This window comes from Lepidochelys olivacea (genome assembly GCF_965140295.1).
Source record: "Lepidochelys olivacea isolate rLepOli2 genome assembly, chromosome: 14".
Classification (NCBI taxonomy): domain Eukaryota; kingdom Metazoa; phylum Chordata; order Testudines; family Cheloniidae; genus Lepidochelys; species Lepidochelys olivacea.
In genome coordinates, this window is record NC_140424.1 from 3,169,839 (window position 1) to 3,190,059 (window position 20,221).

General features: G+C 54.5%; 1 protein-coding gene across 2 annotated transcripts; it reads right to left on the bottom strand.

Moving 5' to 3' along the window:
* Positions 1-6,369: 6,369 nt before the first annotated feature.
* Positions 6,370-10,012, bottom strand: ACTG1 (actin gamma 1). Of its 2 annotated transcripts, none has more exons than XM_084648189.1 (6): positions 9,886-10,012; positions 8,879-9,011; positions 8,524-8,763; positions 7,803-8,241; positions 7,433-7,614; positions 6,370-7,328 (listed from the first exon to the last, which is right to left on the bottom strand). In XM_084648189.1, exons 2-6 carry the CDS (start codon positions 8,999-9,001, stop codon positions 7,185-7,187), a joined length of 1,128 nt encoding a protein of 375 aa, XP_084504315.1. In that variant the 5' UTR covers positions 9,002-9,011; positions 9,886-10,012; the 3' UTR covers positions 6,370-7,184. The 2 variants fall into 2 exon arrangements, with proteins under 2 accessions (XP_084504315.1, XP_084504316.1); XM_084648190.1 differs by having other exon boundaries at positions 8,879-9,014; positions 9,886-9,966.
* Positions 10,013-20,221: the final 10,209 nt, after the last annotated feature.

Below are 20,221 nucleotides of genomic sequence, written 5' to 3' on the forward strand. Positions count from 1 at the left end.
GGATGATCACGTCCCTCGATCTGCTCGCTATGCCCCTACTTATACATCCCAAAATGCCATTGGCCTTCTTGGCAACAAGGGCACACTGCTGACTCATATCCAGCTTCTCGTCCACTGTCACCCCTAGGTCCTTTTCCGCAGAACTGCTGCCGAGCCATTCGGTCCCTGGTCTGTAGCGGTGCATTGGGTTCTTCCGTCCTAAGTGCAGGACCCTGCACTTATCCTTATTGAACCTCATCAGATTTCTTTTGGCCCAATCCTCCAATTTGTCTAGGTCCTTCTGTATCCTATCCCTCCCCTCCAGCGTATCTACCACTCCTCCCAGTTTAGTGTCATTCGCAAATTTGCTGAGAGTGCAATCCACACCATCCTCCAGATCATTTATGAAGATATTGAACAAAACCGGCCCCAGGACCGACCCCTGGGGCACTCCACTTGATACCGGCTGCCAACTAGACATGGAGCCATTGATCACTACCCGTTGAGCCTGACAATCAAGCCAGCTTTCTACCCACCTTATAGTGCAAGTACATATAACTACATATCGGGGAACAGAGAAGGCAGGCCATGATGCCAGGCTGGGGGGCTGTTTTGGGGAGCAGTGACTTCATAAAAGATTTTGGGGGGGGGGGATCAGCTGAACGTGAGCTCCCAGTGCAACACTGGCCAAAAGCGCCGATGGGATCGTGGGATGCACAACGGGAACCTGGAGGAGCAGAGAGGTTATGTCACTGCTGTTCTGGGCACTGGTGCGACCGCGGCTGGGATCCTGTGTCCAGTTCTGGGTTCTAGTATTTTCAGCTCTTTGTTCTGGGTTTGTACAGGGCCTAGAGTGATAGGGGCGCCAGTCATGGGCCAGGCCCCTACGTGCTACTAATACACCTTCTAGCACTGCAAATGTACAGCACCTAGCGCAATGGGTGCTTGGCCCAGGACTGGGGCTCCTAGGTGCTATGGTAACACAATTAATGGATGTCCATTGACATGGCTCAGGCTAGTACATAGCGTTATTTGTGTGTCTCACTGCAGTGCCTAAAGGAGCTGGCTGAGAACAGGAACATGCACGTACCATGAGACAGTCCCTGCCCTCAAGAGCTTACAAGCTAACTGGCCAAAGCCAGGAGGGCAAGCAAGTGCCCCAGGTCAGTGGCTGCGCCAGGAACAGAACCCAGGTCTCCTGAGTCCCAGGCTACTGCCCTAATCCTTGGACCGTCCTGTCTAAGAGCAAGAGAAAGGGTTCTCTAGGGTGTAGAGCCTGTGCCTGGCCCTTAGACAGGGGAAAGCCCTGTTAGGGGGCTTATTCCTTCACCCACGTACTTCCCTGGTCCTTCTCGCATGAACAGAGAGCAACAATATCCGAAGTCCAAAGGTGCAAACAATTCGATGTGTATTGGGGTGAACTTCCAGCAAGCATGATTCCAGTTTCCTTCCTTAGCGTCCCCCTTCCCAGCTCTGACACCACAGAGCCTTACACTTGTATCCCTGTTCCCATTCCTGCCCTTAGCCAAACATGACTCCAATTTCCCCATTCCCTGTTCCCATTTCCCCCATCCACCCACCCACTTCCTGATTGACTGCAGACTGTACAGTAAAACTTGAGTTCCGCTTAGCTATACCTTAACCAATCATTTTCCTGAAATTTAACTAACCAATCCTAACATATTGTAACATGATTATTTAACCAATTATATCCCACCACCTTAATTAGTTCACACCCAGCAAAATTAATTATACAGCAGACAGAATCAATCACAGAACCAGACACAGATTATACAGACAAACAACAGGGAAATGGGGACTACAGTGATAGAACAAACACAGAAATGAGGATTTCACATCCCAGCTATTGATAAGTGAGTTCTTGCCAGACAGGATGCTATCAAACTAAGTTTCCTTTTACATCTTCTAGGCACTTCCCTTTCTCTGGAGGCAACAGGCACTATCAGGACAGGATTGTATTCCTAACAGCCCAATAGCACCTTCTTTCAAGGTGACGAGTTTGGGATGTGAGGAGGTGACCAGTCGCTTCCCAGCTTATGGCTGCCTCTGTCGCTTAGCCAAAGGCCTTAGCCTAAGCACAGGGCCTCAGACTGTCACAGTAAGAGAAGGCCCTTACACCAGCAGAAAGTGACTTTGATTCTTTCTTTTATACCTCTAACTAGCCAAGTGATAAGAATACACCTAAATTCTTAGAGTATAGGCCCTTACAGACAGGCCTGAATATATCCTAACAAGCCCACCGAAGGCAGAGAGAGGCAAACAGCACAACACCCCTTTATCTGCAGGAGCCTGAGGACAGTCACACACTTGCATTAATTCAGGATTGGGATCACTAAGAAATCCCAGTATAGGGCCAGCTCCTCAGCTGGCGTAAATCGGTGTAGCTCTACGAAGCCACACAAGTCAACCGATGGAGCAGCTGTCCCACAGGAGTTCAGAAACTGCAACCTCCTCCCCCCACATCATTCCAAGGGCTGGCTCAGCGCGTCCCTTCCCTCCCCCCCCCCTTGCCACACAAACCCAAGGTGCTTTGGGAGGCCCCGAGTGCCTCGCCCCTGTGGCATTGCCATATATGTCCAGCAAGAGACCAACGGGGTGTGGCAAGCAACGTGAGAAGCCGCCCTTGGTCGGAACGCCTGCAGCTCTAATACGAAGGTGCAGGATGATCTCACAGCTCACTGGTCTGGGATGCAGAGTACCAGCTGCTCTGACTAAGCAGCCACATCCTTCCGCTCCTCCTGCACATTCCCCTGCAGACTCTTTTTCGTTCTTTTTTTTCCTGGAGTGATTAATGTGCAAACATTCTACCTAGGAGGTTAAGAACAGTACATCATATCCTGTAATATGCGAACACTTGAAAGGGGATTTAGAGCTAAGGCCTTTGTGGATACATAGAAGCAAGCGGCTGGCTGCCAACTAAAATTTCTCCAACAGATTCCGCGTATTTAGCTTGACATCTGTTAGGCATTCCAAACGGCATCTCTGAAGACTGAATTGTTTTTCCATGGCAGAGGAAATCTTCCTGCCCCACAGTATCCACAACCCAGCCTTCCACTCTGGTTGGGAGTTACCCATCCCTCTTGCTCATTTTTAAGGATATTCATGGATGAACAAGACACGTTGGCTCCCTCCCCCCACCCCCATCTCCCTGGCAAATCACACGTGAGACAGGTTATGACTCTATTATGGCACCGAACAGCTTGGCAAACATTGCCACCTGGTGTTTTTCAAATCCACCCCCACGGTGAAAACCTAGCCTGCTGTGCCAGTGGAAATGCCTAAATGCACCAGAGACAGGGCACTAGCCCCAAGCCCTCCAGTGGGACTCAGCACTGTGCACAAGTTAGAACGGCAGCCAGGTGTGTAAGAGGATTCAAAAGTTCTGTGTAGACACTCCCTTCGTCCACAGGAGGGGTTCTCCATGGGCATAGGTACTCCACCTCCCTGAAAGGCAGTAGCTAGGCTGACAGAATTCTTCCATCGACTTAGCACTGTCTACAGTGTGGATTAGTCGGCTTAATGTCACTCAGGGGTGTGAATTTTTCACACCCGAGTGATGTAACTTTTTAGTGTAGACCAGGCCGAAGAGCTCTGGCAGGTATATAAACCCTCATTCTCCAGGGCCCAGCTGATCTCTAGCTGGTGGGAGTCAGGAAGAAACTTTCCCTGCAGGCAGGTTGCCTCATGCAGGATTTCTTCCTCTGAAGCATCTGGTGCCAGCCACTGTCAGAGACAAAACACTGGGCTAGACGAACCCCAAGTTTGATCTGGCCAGTTCTAAATTAGCAATTGATGAAAACATGCTTGTTTAAGGTAGGATTTTGCATGGAAATACTTTCCATTGAAAGCAAGCTGCTCCTCCCTTAGCATTTTGTTCAGCCCGCAGATCTGAAAGCTTGGTTGGTTGGAAGCATTCAGCACCTGCCCTCAGGGAGACAGGCCTGGAAGTGAAGTTTTTAATTAACATAGGTATTTGTACCCAGCTGCCATCAGGAGTCAAGACCAACAGACTCAGGTGGGATCCTCAGCCCCAAGACTGGGCTTTCCCTCTCCAGGTCAGTGAGGAGCCCCTTGCCTCCATCAGGAGGGGAACAGAAGGAATGAATTCCAGGGCATGTCATTATGGCTGGGGCTACACAAAGCACTAATCCCACTCACTGTTGCTAAGGTCAGGTAAGAATCCCTGTAATGGTGGGAAAGGCAAATACAGAAAAGACCTATGCAGGAGGCCTTGGAAAGGGAGAATAAAAAAATCCAAGAAAATTGAAGTCCCTGGAGAACCTCCCAAACAGTGCCCAAGTTCTGGCTAGCTGTGAGTGACAAGGGCCCAGATGACCAATGGAAAGGAGGAGCCTAAATACCTCTGTGGATCTGGGCCAAGCAGCCTTGTTGAGTTCTGCTTTTCAAATCATGTGATTTTGCTCTCCTTAGCTTAGGACTCCAAAACACCCATAAGGTAACAGCCCAATCCCCTACATCTGCAGCCACCCCAATAGCCTATGCTTATTGCCCTCCCTGCCCCAACCTCACCATACTCGTTACCCCACATCATCACATGCCCCAGGGGTGGCTGATCATCTTATTTCTATTTTCAAGGAAAGACTAAGTGGCTGAGAAGCACGCAGTTCATCGGAGCATCATTGTACAAAACCCCAACTGCAAAGCTGATTTATTTGCCACAGCAGCTTGTGTGTGACAAGGAAAGTTATGTTAGACTGTAAACCCAGTTGCCATGGAGCTTTAACACAGCAGCACCACTGATTAACATTTAACTGCAAGGTTTTGAACAGTGGTACAGCAGTAATTAGAGAAGCAAATGCAAGAACCCAATTGCAGCTCTGCCACTGACTCACTGCAAGACCTTCAGTATTTCAATTAATTAGCATCTCTTCTCCCGTTTAGAACAATACTTACCATGCAGGGATTTTCTATGAGCTACTGTTTGTGCAGCACATTGAAATTTACAGCCTTCTGTTGAATGCTCCATGTTATGGAAACCATCTAGTTTTCCACATGGTACCTTTGCATATGGCTGAAAACTCATCTCTTCTGCAACAAGGCAACTGTCTACCAACTGGAAGCACACTGATGCTAAGCCCTAGAAGTGAGCTATTTCAAACCCTATAGGTTTCCATCCATCAGAACTTTCATCCTTGGCAAAAGTAGGCACACTTGTTGAATTCATCAACTTCCAACAACCCTGCCAAAGAGCAACTGAAGTTTAAGCCACAGACTGAAATGGGTCGTTTGCAGGATCACTCCTGAACACAGGCCAGAAGTTACTAGCATTTCTAGGGCCAAGACCTATGCATGGGGCATCAAGGCCCCTAGCTATTACAACCATTATATATGCAGTGAAAGGAAGGTTCAGAAATTCAGGTAGTGAAGTACATTAACATGTTTATACTACTCAAGTTACCAGGAGCTGCTGGGTTTTTCTGATGGAGAGGGGAATAATCAGGCATCTAGTTACTGCTCTGTGCACCAGTATGAGTCATTACAGGGAAGAGTTGACTCAGCACTGCTAGGGAGTTGGGTAGCCCTGGAGCCAAGCTCCCAGGACTGTGATTCTGTTGTGTGCCCCTTTCACAGCAGGATCTCCATGAATAATGGTGTTAACAGATCACCTTTCCTGCAGTAGGGAAGAAGGGCTGTCCTAACTAAAGATGCTTTCTTGCCCCTCCACTAGCTTTGAGGGGGAGTTAGTGAGCCCAAGCAGGCTTGCTTGGCCCAATGGAGTAGTCCACTCCTATCTTCAAAAATCACCAACTGATGTAACATCTCTGAAGCTCTCATGTGTCCTAGAGAGACATTCACCCTGCTTTGCTCTTTATGCAAAATTCAAGCTGGCTTAACAGAAGTCAGAAACATTAATGGACATTCAGTATCCTCTCTCCCCCCACGTAAGCCAGTAGGGCCGGATCAATGTTGATTCGTTATGCTGTTGGTGTTTAGTGGCACCAGGCCACACAAGCCAGGGGATGTTTCTCATACCTGTACTAGAGACCACGGAGAGACCAAGAACTTGAAATTATTCTGAAGCCTGTGGATCTAGACCAGCTTGAGACATTACCTAATAAATCAGACTTCCTTGGCAAGGAAATTCCATTTTTAGAGCTCTAGATTAGGATCAAGTCATTGTCTGAAAAAAAGCTAGCAATTAAGGTAGGAAAGGAGAGGTTTGGCTTTAGAGCCAGCGTAGGCCAAGGAAGCCAGTTTGAGCTTGACAAATCGAGCTGTCAGACAAGCCTGTACAAGAAACTGAGAATGTCACTGAATGTTTAACAAAACTTGCACACTATTTAAGTCTAACCCAGGACATGGGAGTCCAAGATCCTTCTCCCCTTCTGAAGAGACACACACCCAGAATAGTTTACTGCAGCGCTTTATTCTCCCTTACACGATGTCTTGGGCATTACAATTTCTCAACTTCAGGATGACTTACAAATTTTGGTTTTCTACTGTCATGTGAGAACATTAAGGCAACATACAAAAATCTTACATAAATTAAACTTGGTGTAAAATTTACAGGTGTAAATGCAAAGTTGCAGCAACTTAGTTGAGTAACTTTTGCCCCAAGGATGTTCTGCTGGGGTACAGGAGGGCTAAGAAAATGAAAACTGGTTCATAAGGCTTGGACAATTTTTTCCAGCCTTGCTAGAACGGCAGCAACAGAAGTAAGTTCTTTGATGAACTCCTACCAGCCTCTATACCAAAATCTGGAATACTTAGCGCTGTATGTATTGGAAGTCTGACCTCAAATACCCTGTACAAATCAGTCTCAAGCCCTGCAGAGTTTAAATGAGGTGCCACTAGTCAATACTAGCCAGCTATCAGAACTACAGTGTCACAGGCAGATTCTCTTCCACAAATACAAGTTATCCCTAGCATTTTGTCACAGGAGTGATGGCACCTGTACCAAGGTTTAGGTCAGATATGTACAGGGTATTATGCTAATATGTATACCAAGGGACCAGTTAACTTGACTACAGGGTCAAATCAGTGACAGCTCAATCCAACACCGATCTTTGTCTCAGATACAGACTTTCCAAGGGCAAGTTTCTTTTGAAAGAAGGCTTAATTCCAGTTTTATGAGGCTAGCATGAAGTGTATAAATTTGCCCAGGCAAACATATACTAGTGAAAATTCATGCAGCAAATGCTGTGCATCTGCTAGCAGTCCATTTAGAAGCATTTACGGTGGACAATGGATGGGCCAGACTCATCATATTCCTGCTTGCTGATCCACATCTGCTGGAAGGTAGAGAGGGAAGCCAGGATGGAGCCACCAATCCAGACAGAATATTTACGTTCAGGTGGAGCAATAATCTAAATGTAAACAAGAGGAGATGTCAGTCAGTTGCCAAGATTGCCTTTCTAGATAGTCACCCTCCATAACACATTGCTCTATTCTTTCAGAGAGAATTATTTACCTTAATTTTCATTGTACTGGGTGCCAGAGCTGTGATTTCCTTTTGCATTCTGTCAGCAATTCCAGGGTACATTGTGGTACCCCCAGACAATACTGTGTTGGCATACAGGTCCTTTCGAATATCTACATCGCACTTCATGATAGAGTTGAAAGTGGTCTCATGAATGCCACAAGATTCCATACCTAGAGACAGGAGTGGTCAGACTTAGTACACAGGTAGCTACTCAACTACAAAAGCACCATCCCAACCCCAGCTTTAGGTTGCAATCACAGGCAAACTGGAAAGATAACACTTGCTGTTCATGAGTCTCACTGAATCACTAGTGTTCCAGACAAGGATTGGTCCTCAATATGGTTTGGCAGATACTTACCCAGGAAGGATGGCTGGAAGAGGGCCTCTGGACACCTGAACCTCTCATTGCCAATGGTGATCACCTGACCATCAGGCAGTTCGTAGCTTTTCTCCAGGGAGGAAGATGAAGCAGCAGTAGCCATCTCCTGTTCGAAATCCAGTGCAACATAGCACAACTTTTCCTTTATGTCACGTACAATTTCCCTTTCAGCTGTTGTGGTGAAGCTGTAGCCTCTTTCTGTCAGAATCTTCATGAGGTAGTCTGTCAGGTCTCGGCCAGCTAAGTCCAGACGCAGGATGGCATGGGGCAGAGCGTAACCTTCATAGATGGGCACAGTATGGGTAACACCATCACCAGAGTCCATAACAATACCAGTGGTACGGCCAGAGGCATACAGGGACAACACTGCCTGGATAGCAACATACATGGCTGGGGTGTTGAAGGTCTCGAACATGATCTAGAAAGAGAAAAGTTGTTTTACTACAAGAAATAAAAATCCCTCAAGCCAATGTTAGAAAACATGCTGGCATGCAAAAATTGATGTGTTGAGAAAGGAAAAAGCAAAGAAAGCAGGCAGAAATAGACAAAAGAAACCTGAGACTTCAAGAAGGAAATGCCAGGAGTACAGAATCCTGAAAATATTGAAAGAACACTTGGTTTTTAAAAGATGTCATAACTCAGAGATGGTTTGTGAAAAAACAGATGAAAGTAGATCACTGTTGTACTGTAGCAAGGGTACCTGTGTCATCTTCTCTCGGTTGGCCTTGGGATTCAGGGGAGCTTCTGTCAGCAGAACAGGGTGTTCCTCAGGTGCCACACGAAGCTCATTGTAGAAAGTGTGATGCCAGATTTTCTCCATGTCATCCCAGTTGGTGACAATGCCGTGTTCAATAGGGTACTTCAGAGTCAGGATACCTCTCTTGCTCTGGGCCTCATCACCTACATAGCTGTCCTTTTGCCCCATGCCAACCATGACACCCTTTAAAACGAAAAAGAGAAGCCCTAAGTTTAAGAAGCCCCATCTTTATATCTGGCAGTCTTCTACTAGAATGCTCTCATTTGAGCAGCACTCATTCCACTGCTGGGCTACTAACCTGGTGTCTTGGGCGTCCAACAATGGAGGGGAACACAGCCCGAGGCGCATCATCTCCGGCAAAGCCAGCTTTGCACATACCAGAGCCATTGTCAATGACAAGCGCTGCAATTTCTTCTTCCATCTTGGAGAATCTGCTTGAAACAGGAACAGCCTTGGGTCAGCAACACTTGAGATCCAGCCCTCTTCCAGCGCACCAGCTGCCACTCAGCCCCGGACCACCACCCAGTCATGGCCCAGGGCAGCACTCCCCCGGGCCAGGGGCTGGGCCGCCTTAGGGCCTGCACCCAAGGGCCCCCCCCAAGAGACTCAAGCTTTTGGCCACAAGAGGCTGCGCTGGCCAGGAGCGTCGAGCCCCCCCAGATCAGGCCCCGTTGTAGGGCCCATCACAGTCCTGCCCCAGCAGCCAGGCCCCACCCCAGCAGCCCCGGGGGGGGGGGTCAGCTCCAGGGAGAGGGCAGCAGGGTCAGGGCTGGGGCCCGGCCCAGCCGCCCCCCTCCCCTGCCCGGGGCGCCCCACCCAGAGCCCCAGGGGCCTGTTGCCAGAGCAACGAGGAGGCTGCGGGCTGCCCCGCCCAGCTGTCCCTGCACCCCCCTCCCCCTCCCCGGGCCACGGGCAGCCCCGCCCCACGGAGCCTCGCCCGCGCCCGTCCCGCCCTCCCCCAACAGCCGCAGCGCCCTCCCCCCCCGCCCATTCAAATCTCCCGCTTCGCGACGTCACCGCCAGCGGGACCAATCACAGCCCCTGCCCGGCCAGGGCCCACCCACAGACTCGCGCCATTCAAACGGCTGGCCGGGCGATACCACCGCGAACCGGACGGGGGGGGGGGGGTGAGAGAGAGACACGCGCGCTGCTCTGGGGCCCGCCGGGCGAGAGCCCCGTGCTCGCCCCCCTCCGGCGAGGCCGCCGCAATGGGCGGCTGCGGGGCTCGAGCCGGCGGAGGCGGCGGCCGGGCACCCCGCGGGCCGGCCGGCCCAAGGACCCCCTGGCCCGGGGAGCGGGCAGTACCTGCGGGGAGGAGGCGGCTTCTCTCGGTGCTGGGGAACGCGAAGCTGCCAGGTCTGCTGCCGCCGGCTGAGTGAGACCGTCTAGCGCGCACCCCCGCGCTTTTATACCCGGGGGCGCCGGCCCCGCCTCGCCGGCCGAGAACATAGCCATATATGGAGATCTTTCAGAAACACGCACTCCCATTGGCTGGCGCGGCCCAGGCCACGTGGGGCGGCTGGCGGGCCTGGCCCCGCCTCCCTTGCTCAGCGCGCCCTGCATCGAAAACGAGTCGGGGGAGGGGAGGCCGGGGGGCTGCAGGGTGCGGGGCTCGCGCTCCCCCAGCGCAGCCTAGCCGCGGGCAGGGCCGGACCCGGGCGTCTCAGTCACAGCTCAGCCCACTGCCCCCCCCGGGGCACTGCACCGTGCACCCCATTGATACCCCCAAACCCTGCACCGTGCGACCCGGGGACACCCCCAAACCCTGCACCGTGCAACCCAGGGACACCCCCGGGTCCTGAACCGTGCACCCCGATGGTACCCCCAAACCCTGCACAGTGTGCCCCAAGGACACCCCCCGGGGCCCTAAACCGTGCACCCCATTGATACCCCCAAGCCCTGCACCGTGCGACCCGGGGACACCCCCAAACCCTGCACCGTGCAACCCAGGGACACCCCCGGGTCCTGAACCGTGCACCCCGATGGTACCCCCAAACCCTGCACAGTGTGCCCCAAGGACACCCCCAAGCCCTGCACCGTGCGACCCGGGGACACCCCCAAACCCTGCACCGTGCAACCCAGGGACACCCCCGGGTCCTGAACCGTGCACCCCAATGGTACCCCCAAACCCTGCACAGTGTGCCCCAAGGACACCCCCCGGGGCCCTAAACCGTGCGACCCGGGGACACCCCCAAACCCTGCACCGTGCAACCCAGGGACACCCCCCGGGGCCCTAAACCGTGCACCCCATTGATACCCCCAAACCCTGCACCGTGCAACCCAGGGACACCCCCGGGTCCTGAACAGTGCACCCCAATGGTACCCCCAAACCCTGCACAGTGTGCCCCAAGGACACCCCCAAACCCTGCACTGTGCGACCCAGGGACACCCCCCGGGCCCTGAACCGTGCACCCCAATGATACCCCCAAACCCTGCACAGTGTGCCCCAAGGACACCCCCCGGGGCCCTAAACCATGCACCACATTGATACCCCTAAACCCTGCACCATGCAACCCAGGGACACCCCCCGGGCCCTGAACCGTGCACCCCATTGACACCCCCAAACCCTGCACCGTGTCCCCAAGGACACCCCCAAACCCTGCACCGTGCGACCCAGGGACACCACCTGGGCCCTGACCCCAATGATACCCCCAAACCCTGCACCGCATGTCCCAGTGGCAGCCCCGGGCCCTGAGCTGTGCACCCCAATGGCACCCCTGGGCCCTGCCCCCCCAGTGACACCCCCAGACCCTGCAACGTGTGCCCCAGTGACACCCTGGGCCCTGCACCATGTGACACCCCTGGGCCCTGCGCCGTGTACCCCAATGATACCCCCAAACCTTGCGCCTTGTGCCCTAATGGCACCCCCGGGCCCTGCACCGTGCGCCCCAGTGACACCGCCGGGCCCTGTGCCCCAGCGACACCCGCAGGCCCTGCACTCCACTGACACGCCCAGGCCTTGCACTGTACGCCCCAATTGCACCCCCAGATCCTGCATCGTGCACCCTAGTGGCACCCCTGGGCCGTGTGCCCAATGACAGCCCTGGGATGTGCACCCCAGTGACACCCCTAGACCCTGCACTTTGTGCCCCAGTGACACCCCCAGGGCCCTGTGCCGTGTGCCCCAATGGCACCCCCGGGCCCTGCAGTGTGTACCCCAGTGGTGCCCCCCAGGCCACGCAATGTGTGCTGCAATGACACCACCATCCATAGCAGGCACTGTTTCCCCCAAAGGGCTCACTGCCGCGTGCCGGGCACCGGGTGCCCCAAAGGGCTCACTGCCCCGTGCCGGGCACCGGGTGCCCCAAAGGGCTCACTGCCCCGTGCCGGGCACCGGGTGCCTCGGTGGTGACACTGTGTCCCAGTGGCAACCCAGCACAACCCAATGACCCTCCCACCCCTTTCCAGCCATGGCATGTCCCACCCACAACACATTGCTGTCCTGCCTCAGCTCCTAACTAGTCGTGGTACGACCCCACCACACACCTTCATCCTAATGGTGCTGCCATCACGTCCCAGCAACAGCCCCATCCTCTAACCCCCCAGGCCCCCGTCTCACTCAAACAGGGCCCCTGCCACTCTGTGCCCAGAGCCACCCCCGCACTGCCGCTTGGGAGCTGCATGGCCGCATTCTTACACAGCCCTGCAATCAGGCCTTGCAACTGGATGGCTTAATTCAGGGCAATTAGAGTCCTGTCGTGCCTTTCCTTCGGATAGATTCCAAAGCACATTACAGTCGGGACTGGTGTCTCTAGATGTGGGTAGCCGAGTGTTTGCATTTGTGTTTAATACCATATCTCAATGTCTGTACTCTGACTGGTTAAAGTTTTACCCCCAATCGGGGAGATTGCAGATTATGTATTCCTTTCGCCACCCGTTCCTAAACTGAATTTCGCACCCCTTGATAATCTGTACCCTATTCCCTGATAAGCAGAAACTTCTATGCCTAAACTCTGTACCGTTTTCTTTTTACTTCAACATTATCTTAATAAAATTATTGATTGCCATCTTCAAAGGGATTTACAAACATTAACTAATTTGTGTTTGTATCTGGTTGTTTTCATGGGCTCTTTGAGTGCCTCAGGGAGCCATTGCTGGGGATGAAATACCATGCAGTCAGCTCTTCTTGTGCATCAGAGTTGCAAGAAAAAGCAAATACCAAGTTACTCAGGTTTATTCAGGCTTCAGTGCCCAGCCCTACTTTTGAGTGCAATAGGCCCTCCGCTAGGGGATTATGGGAACACTGAATAAATATGGATAATGGGGGACATGGTCAATGTAATTAAAAACCAGGGGACATGGAACAGGGAGTTTTGCGTAAATGTGATTTGATAAGCAAGGTTGCACTGAATATGCTAAAAGCAGCAGTGAAATGCAGCCATGTCTGGAGTGAAGGGTGACACAGCAGGCCCCAGAAAGAGCATCCTTGAGCCCAAACACACCAGGGTACAAAGTGTCTTGGATGTGTCTGTGCAGGAGCTCAGCTTCTAACGACTCTTCCCAGAGTAAGCCGTGGTACTCAGCATAGCTACACGGATGGGAAGAGTTTAGCCTGACCTGCTGGGATCTGCATCTTTGGTTCCAAGGAATCTAGGTCAGTCAGGCTGGGGAGATGATTACTAATTGTCGATTCAAATCTCGCCATAGGATGCAAATAAATAGACAGCGGGACTTGCATATAGTGGCTTGAGATAGAATGAAACAGGGGATGTTACTCTTTGCAGGGCTGTTCTGCCTATTAGCCTATCGGCCAGATGAGTAGGTATCTTTATCCCCACTTTACAGTTGGGTAAATGGAGGCAGAAAAAGGTGAAGTGTTTTGTCCAAGGTCAAAGGTCAGCAGGTCAATAGCAGAGCTGGAGCCCTGATGGCTAGTTACCGCTGTCACCGCTCTGCCTTCAGGGATGTTGAATGAAAATGCTAAATTGATTCCATGTATGGCAGTGTGCAGACTGCAATCCTGGTTACCGTGGCACCTCTGGTCAGAGTGAATGAAATGGCTGCTCCGGAGGGGCAGTTCCCAGTATTGGTAATCTCACCTTTGTTAGTATGGAGACTCAACCCCTGTGTGGAGAGAGGACCTTGTCTTGCTTGTCTGTAGAGCCCTGAGCACACACAGGTTGGTGCTATATCAACAAATACCCGTCATTAGCGTTTAAGCAGGAAATGTAAGATTCATTATAGCAAGCCAGTGTATACAAGTGAAATAATACACCGCTGGATTAGGTGGAGAATGACCTACCCAGAAGCCGACATGGTATCATCTCAGAGAAGTTCCTGGCACGGGGTGTGTAGGGATCTGGGGTGGGGCTGGAAGTTACTATTTGGATGAGATCTTTAAAATATGGGGGAGGTTGAGTTCTTTAATATTAGATATTGCGTGATGAATAACCAGCTCCTGTTTGGAGGGCTGTCCTGTTGGGTTCCCTCTAACAATAGGAGAGGCTGTTTTCCTTTCCTGTTACAGCCCAGGACACCTCAAGTGCATCTGGGAAAAACACATAATCTTCCATCACTCAGACCTCTGGGCCTTGGGGGGAAATGAGTTAATCACCTAGTTAGAGGAAACAGCCATTATTCATCGCCACAGCACTAACGGGCTTTTACAGCCATACTCTAGAGGCGCTGATGGAAACCAGCTATGCCTGTCGGGATACAGAAAGGGAGAGGGGCGACTGCCACTCCTAATTGTTCTCCTGTCCTGGCTGAATGGCCTGCAAAACTCTGTTGCACACAAGCAACACTCGCACCAGCCAGGTAAACTGCTGGGCCCTTCCCATCCCCACATGCTCCACGCACAGACAGCTTAACCAGCCCTGGTGTACGTATGGGTGACTCCTCCCCTCCCACGGACAAGGAAACTGGTTCTCTTCCTCTTGGCCAAACTAGAAAGCTGATTGCCAGCCCTGCCAATCCCCAAGTAGTCAGTGTTAGTGCATCTGAGTAACTCCAGATCAGATCCTGGGAGGGGCAGAACTGGCCCCCAGGTGAGCAGAATGTCTCTTTGTAGGCATACAGAGAAATGATCAGATAACCAGTCTGACCTGCTGCCCCCTTACCCAGACCAACTTGGATACCACCTTCCCATCCTTTCAGTCCAGTCCTACCTTCCTTCCCATCCTCCCCAGTTCAGCCGACTGTGATAGCCACCCTTCCACGGGAGCACTCAGGGGGCAAATGGGCATCAAAGCTGCCGCAGGGGTATCAGAACAACCCACTGTCCGGCTCAAGGCTGTGTGTGTCATTCCTGCCAGGCGTCAAACCCAGCAACCCCAAGCTGCCTTAAAAGAACCTTGTCAAGGTTTCTCCTACTGCATTTGTGTTTGCTCCCTTCAGGGACTGATCTTTTCCCCGCCATAGTTATTTAAAAAAGAAACAAGTCGCCAGGAATTTAGCAACAATACAAAAAAATATGTGACTTCTTATAGGTGGTCATGCAAACAGCCTGGTTCAGCCTGCAGGGAACAGGGAGGGTGCGGCTGGGGGTATGTCAGGTGGCATGTGATTTTTCTGCATATTTGTCCCTTTCCAGCCACTTGCAGGCTCAAGCTGCCGGAGGGTAAAGGGGAACTGCTTTCTGGGGCAGTAGGCCCGACAGTGCACCTACTGGGGTGATTTTCTTGCAATTTTTTAGAGATTTTTATTTGGAAAATGAAAGTATCATTGGTTTCCCCCAACCACCCCAAAGAATGAACCAATGCCAGCAGCCCAGCATTCAATAACAGAGAACCCCCCAGTACTGTAACTGTGCCCAGGACAGTGCTTGTGAGCGAACCCACGGGGATAAAGGAGGGTGAACAGCTCCGCCGTCCCACTGCACAGCTCACTTAAGGCTTGGAGCCAGTGGGGATTTGTGAACCCCCAGGACCCAAACAGTGGCCAGGCGGGCGCTGCCCCCGCTGAGCTGGAGCTCCAGGGCCAGGCGGTTCCTCGGTCAGCACGGGACATAATCCTGGCATCTGTACAGTGCCCGCGATGCGAATGCTGCCTGCCAGGGCCGAGCAGGGACCATGGTGTGTACTGCTCAGCACTGGTCATGGCAGCTCTGGCTCCGCACAGGGCCAGGGGCCTGTGGTGGGGTGCAGAGCACTGGGGGTCTGCATGGGGGGCAGGGGAGGAGCAGGGGCTTGAGTGAGGCTGAGCCACAGGCCCATGGGGCACTGGCCTGGCTGCTGCCTGGGGGGAACCTGCCAGGGCTGAATTCGGAACCAGGAGCACGAGGGGCAGAACTGGGTCACCCTCTCCCTCCTCCCCCAGGGTATGGCAGGAAGGGTGGAGCCCTGGCCCCCCAACCTACCATGATGTGGGGTATAGGGGGCAGAGCCCCAACCCCCTGGTATAAGGTATGAGGGGCAGGGCCTGACTCCCCACTCCGGTGTGGGATATGAGGGCAGCCCCCCTCCGGTGTGGGGTATGAGGGACACAACCTGACTTCCCCCCATGGTGTGGGGTATAAGGGGCAGGCCTCCCCAGTGCAGGGTATGGGAACAGCCCCACCCCACCCCCCCGTAAAAGGGAACTGCCGCTGTTTTGCTCTGCCGTGCCGTGCCCAGCTGGTAAAGTCCCTGCCCCAGCCAGGCTCTCCCGAATGTGTCACTTGCCGGCAGTGTGACGTGCAGAGGGAGCCGTCTGCATCGAAACCTCGTGGGTGTGGGCAGTGGGTGGAGCTTGCCCAGGTGGCTCCAGGAGGCAGGACAGCGCCTGTGGCATGTCTATATTTGGTGATTTCAGGCTGCTGGCTGGGAGCCAGGCCTGGTGAGCTGGGAACCACCCACACCTAGCAAACACACCTGGCTGGCTCTGGGGCTGGACTTTCGCTCCCCGCCTGGTGATGGGGAGAGATCGGGGGCAGATGGGTGCATTCTTAAAGCAGGTGTCATTCCAGCAGTGCCATAGGGAACAGCCCCGGTGCCAACTTCCCAGCAACAGGGCCCTCCACAGCCTCAGGGGCCCCGAGGGTCACCATGACACACCCATTGGCCATGTCCTCCACCCTACCAGGGGCTGGGGGAGATTGGGGGTGGGCGGGAGTCCGGGGGAGTCTAAGGGTGAAGGAGATGTGGGGAGCGAGGGGGGAGGCAGGACAGGGCCAGGGGCGATTTGGCAGGTGGCAAGGTTTAAAGGTGTGGGGGGAGATCCGGGGGTGAACGTGGTCAGAGATTTGGGGTGTGGTAAAGGGGGAGTCTCTTCCATTCGGTGCTTTCCTGTTTTACCCCAGACCATGCCACACCCACGGCGACCTCCCCTGGGGCACAGCCTGTGGGCAGATAATCCTTGTCCATGAGGACCAGTTTCTGTAGCGCTGGGAGGGGGCGGGGCGGGGGGCATGCCTCAGTGGCGGTGCAGAGCAGGGAGCGGAGCCCTGAGCAGACGCCTGGCCCCCCCGGGGGATAGATCCGCTGGCACATTGGAGGAAGGGAGCAACTCTTGTTCCTCTCAAGACATCCCCCTCCCCCCATGGACAGGTGCCAGCCCCAGGCAATTTGGGGGAGTCTCTCTGCTGGAAGTGGCCATGGTGGGTGCATCGGAGCCGAGCAGCCCCCGGTGTCTGCGTCATCAAGTCCCCTGACCCTGCTCAGCCAGCCTCCGGTGCCACCTGGCACGCTTCCTGCCCAGCGCTCACCCTGCACAGAGGCACAGTCTGCTCTCCCAGGGTTGCCTGCCTCTGGCTCTGCCGCCCAGCTCTGGGGGAGGGGAGTGCTGACCCCCTGCTCTTCCCTGGGGCCCTGCCTGCAGCCCTGTGATTGCTCCCCCGGTCCCAGACCTTGGCTTGCTGGGAGTGAACCAGACCCCCATGCTGCCTGGGTGCCGGGCTGGGCTGCCTTGGTGCTGATCTCCAGTCCCTCCCCGGGGCGCAGCTGGAGGGTTTGCTGCCCAGCCCATGGCTCTGACGGGCAGGCTCCCGGCAGGCATTGTGGAGCCCTCGCATGGCCCTGCCTCCCCCTTGTGATGCGCAAAGTGGAGTCTAGCATGCCAGCTCTGTCAGGACCCCCCCTCTGCAGAGGATCACCACGTCCCCCAACTCGGAGCAAGGTTACCTCACTGGGGAGGAGGGGCCAGGCTGCCTGCAGAGAAGGCACCTTAGAAGACACATGCTGAGCAAATAACACTGCAGCCTTGAGTCAGCTGCAGCTTCAGGGCCTATAGCCGGGGTCAGGAGGAAACTCGCCGACCCCACATCCACGGCCAAACCACCGCAGGCACAACCCCCCCGTGTGTCACCTGAGCAAGGGGGCCTTACATTGCATCCCATTAGACCATAGCAAAATGTTCTGATGGGGTTTTTCCACCTCCCTCTGCAGTAGCCAGCGGCAGGACTCTGGGCAAGAGCGGCTGCTCTGCCCCACTGGATTCCGCGCTCACTTGCCTGAACAATTTGCCGTGGCCTAACGGGATGCGACATAACGCTCCCTTACTTGGCGACGCACAGGGGCTTTGTGCTGAGCCTCAGCTCAGCGGGGCCCTCTGGCCCTGCCTCCCCTAACTGTAGCAGCATCATACATCAAATTGTCACGAGCCTGCGTCCGTTGCCTGCTGCCCGCCACAGCGACGCTGCCCCGGGACAGGTCCGGCCCGAGGCTGGGTGGTACGCTGGAAAGGAAGGCTGGAGCGGATCGGGGCAGGGGATTCCCAGTGCCTCAGCCAGGTGTCAAACAGCGTATTTCAGCTCTGCAAATGCAGAACAGCAGCAAGTCACTTCCCTCTGAAAGGTATGACCCAGGCGGGGAAAAATCCTGCCACGAAAGGAAGAGCTGGGGACAGCCCCACAGCCACGCTCCCTGCCCCCCTGGGGCGGTTTCACGGGCTGGTCTCCTCAGTGAGTCTTCCTGGGCCCTGGCTCCGCTGGGCAGAGCAGCCAGCGATTTAAAGACCCTGCTCCAGTCTACTCACCAGCAGATTCCCCTGCCAAGAACAGGGGCTCTGTGTCTCCATGTTTCCCCACAGCCGCTATGCCAGGCCAAGCCACTCCTCTTTCTCTCCCTCCCCTACTCAGACCCCAGGAGCCAGGGAGAGACATGGGCAGGGGGTGGACATGAACGCAGGGCATGGTGGGGCGCAGCCTGCACTCTCCAAAGGCCTGGGGATGCCCCCTGGAACAAGCCCCGGCCGGTTCCCACCCTCAGGAGGGAAGGTTTTCTCGGGCGATAGTGAGAAGAGTTGTCTGCCGAGAGATCCTACGGCTGGCCCTGGCAAGATGAATGTTTACAAAGTGCCATCCAAGTGGTTTCCCTGTGTCCCAGCCAGGCCAGGCTGCCGCTCTCCCAGGCTCTCGTCCTGGGACAACTTGGGTGTCACGAACAAACGGTGGAAACAGCCTGTGAGATAATCGCTTTGGGTGTAAATTCTGTTGGGTCAAGACGCGGTTAAGTCCTTGGGATGGAAGAACTGATCTGAACCTTCCCCTGACCTAGAGCAAACTCAGACATTGCCAGGCCAGAGCCTGGACCGCAAGCTCAGATGCCAGGTGTCAACTTTGTTTAGAAAGAACCCCCTACCCCCCAATTTTGGCAAGACGAAGAAAGCCCAATACCCACCCAATACCCACCCGTCTCTGCCAGTCTCCGCGCCCCAGCCCGGGAAGTGTTGGGTGCTCACAAGAGAGCCAGACGGATGCACTGAAATGGTTGGAAGGAGCATGTGAACTGACCCTTGCAGCCCATGTCCTGGGTTCAGCAAGGCCTGGTCTGCACTGCTGGGCCTGGAGCCCTTTGTACCCCCGTACACGGGCCTGGCTGGGGGACGCAGTTCCACCTGGCTTTAGCTTTCACACCGTGGGCACTGGGTGGGTGCAATCTCTGGAGTGGGTGTTCATGCCCATGGCTCTTTGCCTGGGACTAGGTGAGGTTGCCTGGCTCATTTCACCTGGGACGGGACCCATGTCAGCTTTGCACAGTGGGCTGTGAAGGCTAAAGGCTTCCCCATTAAAATCTCCACCCTCTCATCTCTAGGGCATGTGCTCTCAGCAGTGGGGCTAGAGAGAGGGATGGATCGGCGTGTAGGAGGGAAATGCACTGATTTCCTGTCTGGGCTGTCAGAGTCCCGCCAGGCTATCAGCCTGCTGCCTTCAGCTTCTGGCGTCTTCCTGGCAGAAGCATCAGCTTGTAACAGCAGGCTTGGTCCTCCGAGGTCCTCTGTGCAGCCAGGAATCTCACTTCCAGGAACGCCTCCAATGACGCGGCCTCTTCCAAATGCCTTATTCATCGTGATGTAGCTACCAGCCCCGCAAACCCCTCGATCTCGAGGTTGTGCCAATAGATCGATAGCCTGGGCTAGAGACCCAGTGCAGGGAGGTGCAGCTCTGCCGCTGGCCCCCGCCCCACTCTGTGCTGGCCTGGCTGCGCCGATGGCCTGGGGAGCAAGCAGGCACCAATCACTGAGCCAGCTGGGGGCCCTCGCTAAGGCCAGGGACGGAGTCACTCCTGATTCACCCCAGCCCCCTTACAGGGTCAGGTCCCCACTGGCTGGGTGTGCACAGGGAAAGAGCAGAGAGAAATGACGTCTGAACCGCCCCACAGCCTGGCCCAGCCGCTCTGGTAAGCGTTAGCCTCCCACTTCCCAGGGAACGGGGGGCTGGGGCCCTGACCTAGGCAGGGTTAATACTTTGCTTTCGGCCCTCTCCAGCCCCTCTGGGGTTGATGTT

Excerpts from the sequence above, each read along its gene's own strand:
- ACTG1 (XM_084648189.1), bottom strand. The coding sequence starts at position 9,001 with ATGGAAGAAGAAATTGCAGCGCTTGTCATTGACAATGGCTCTGGTATG. Across the intron at positions 7,615-7,802 it reads CTTCCAGCCATCCTTCCTGG|GTATGGAATCTTGTGGCATT; the intron begins GTAAGTATCTGC and ends TCCTGTCTCTAG. Across the intron at positions 7,329-7,432 it reads CCAGTACAATGAAAATTAAG|ATTATTGCTCCACCTGAACG; the intron begins GTAAATAATTCT and ends GTTTACATTTAG.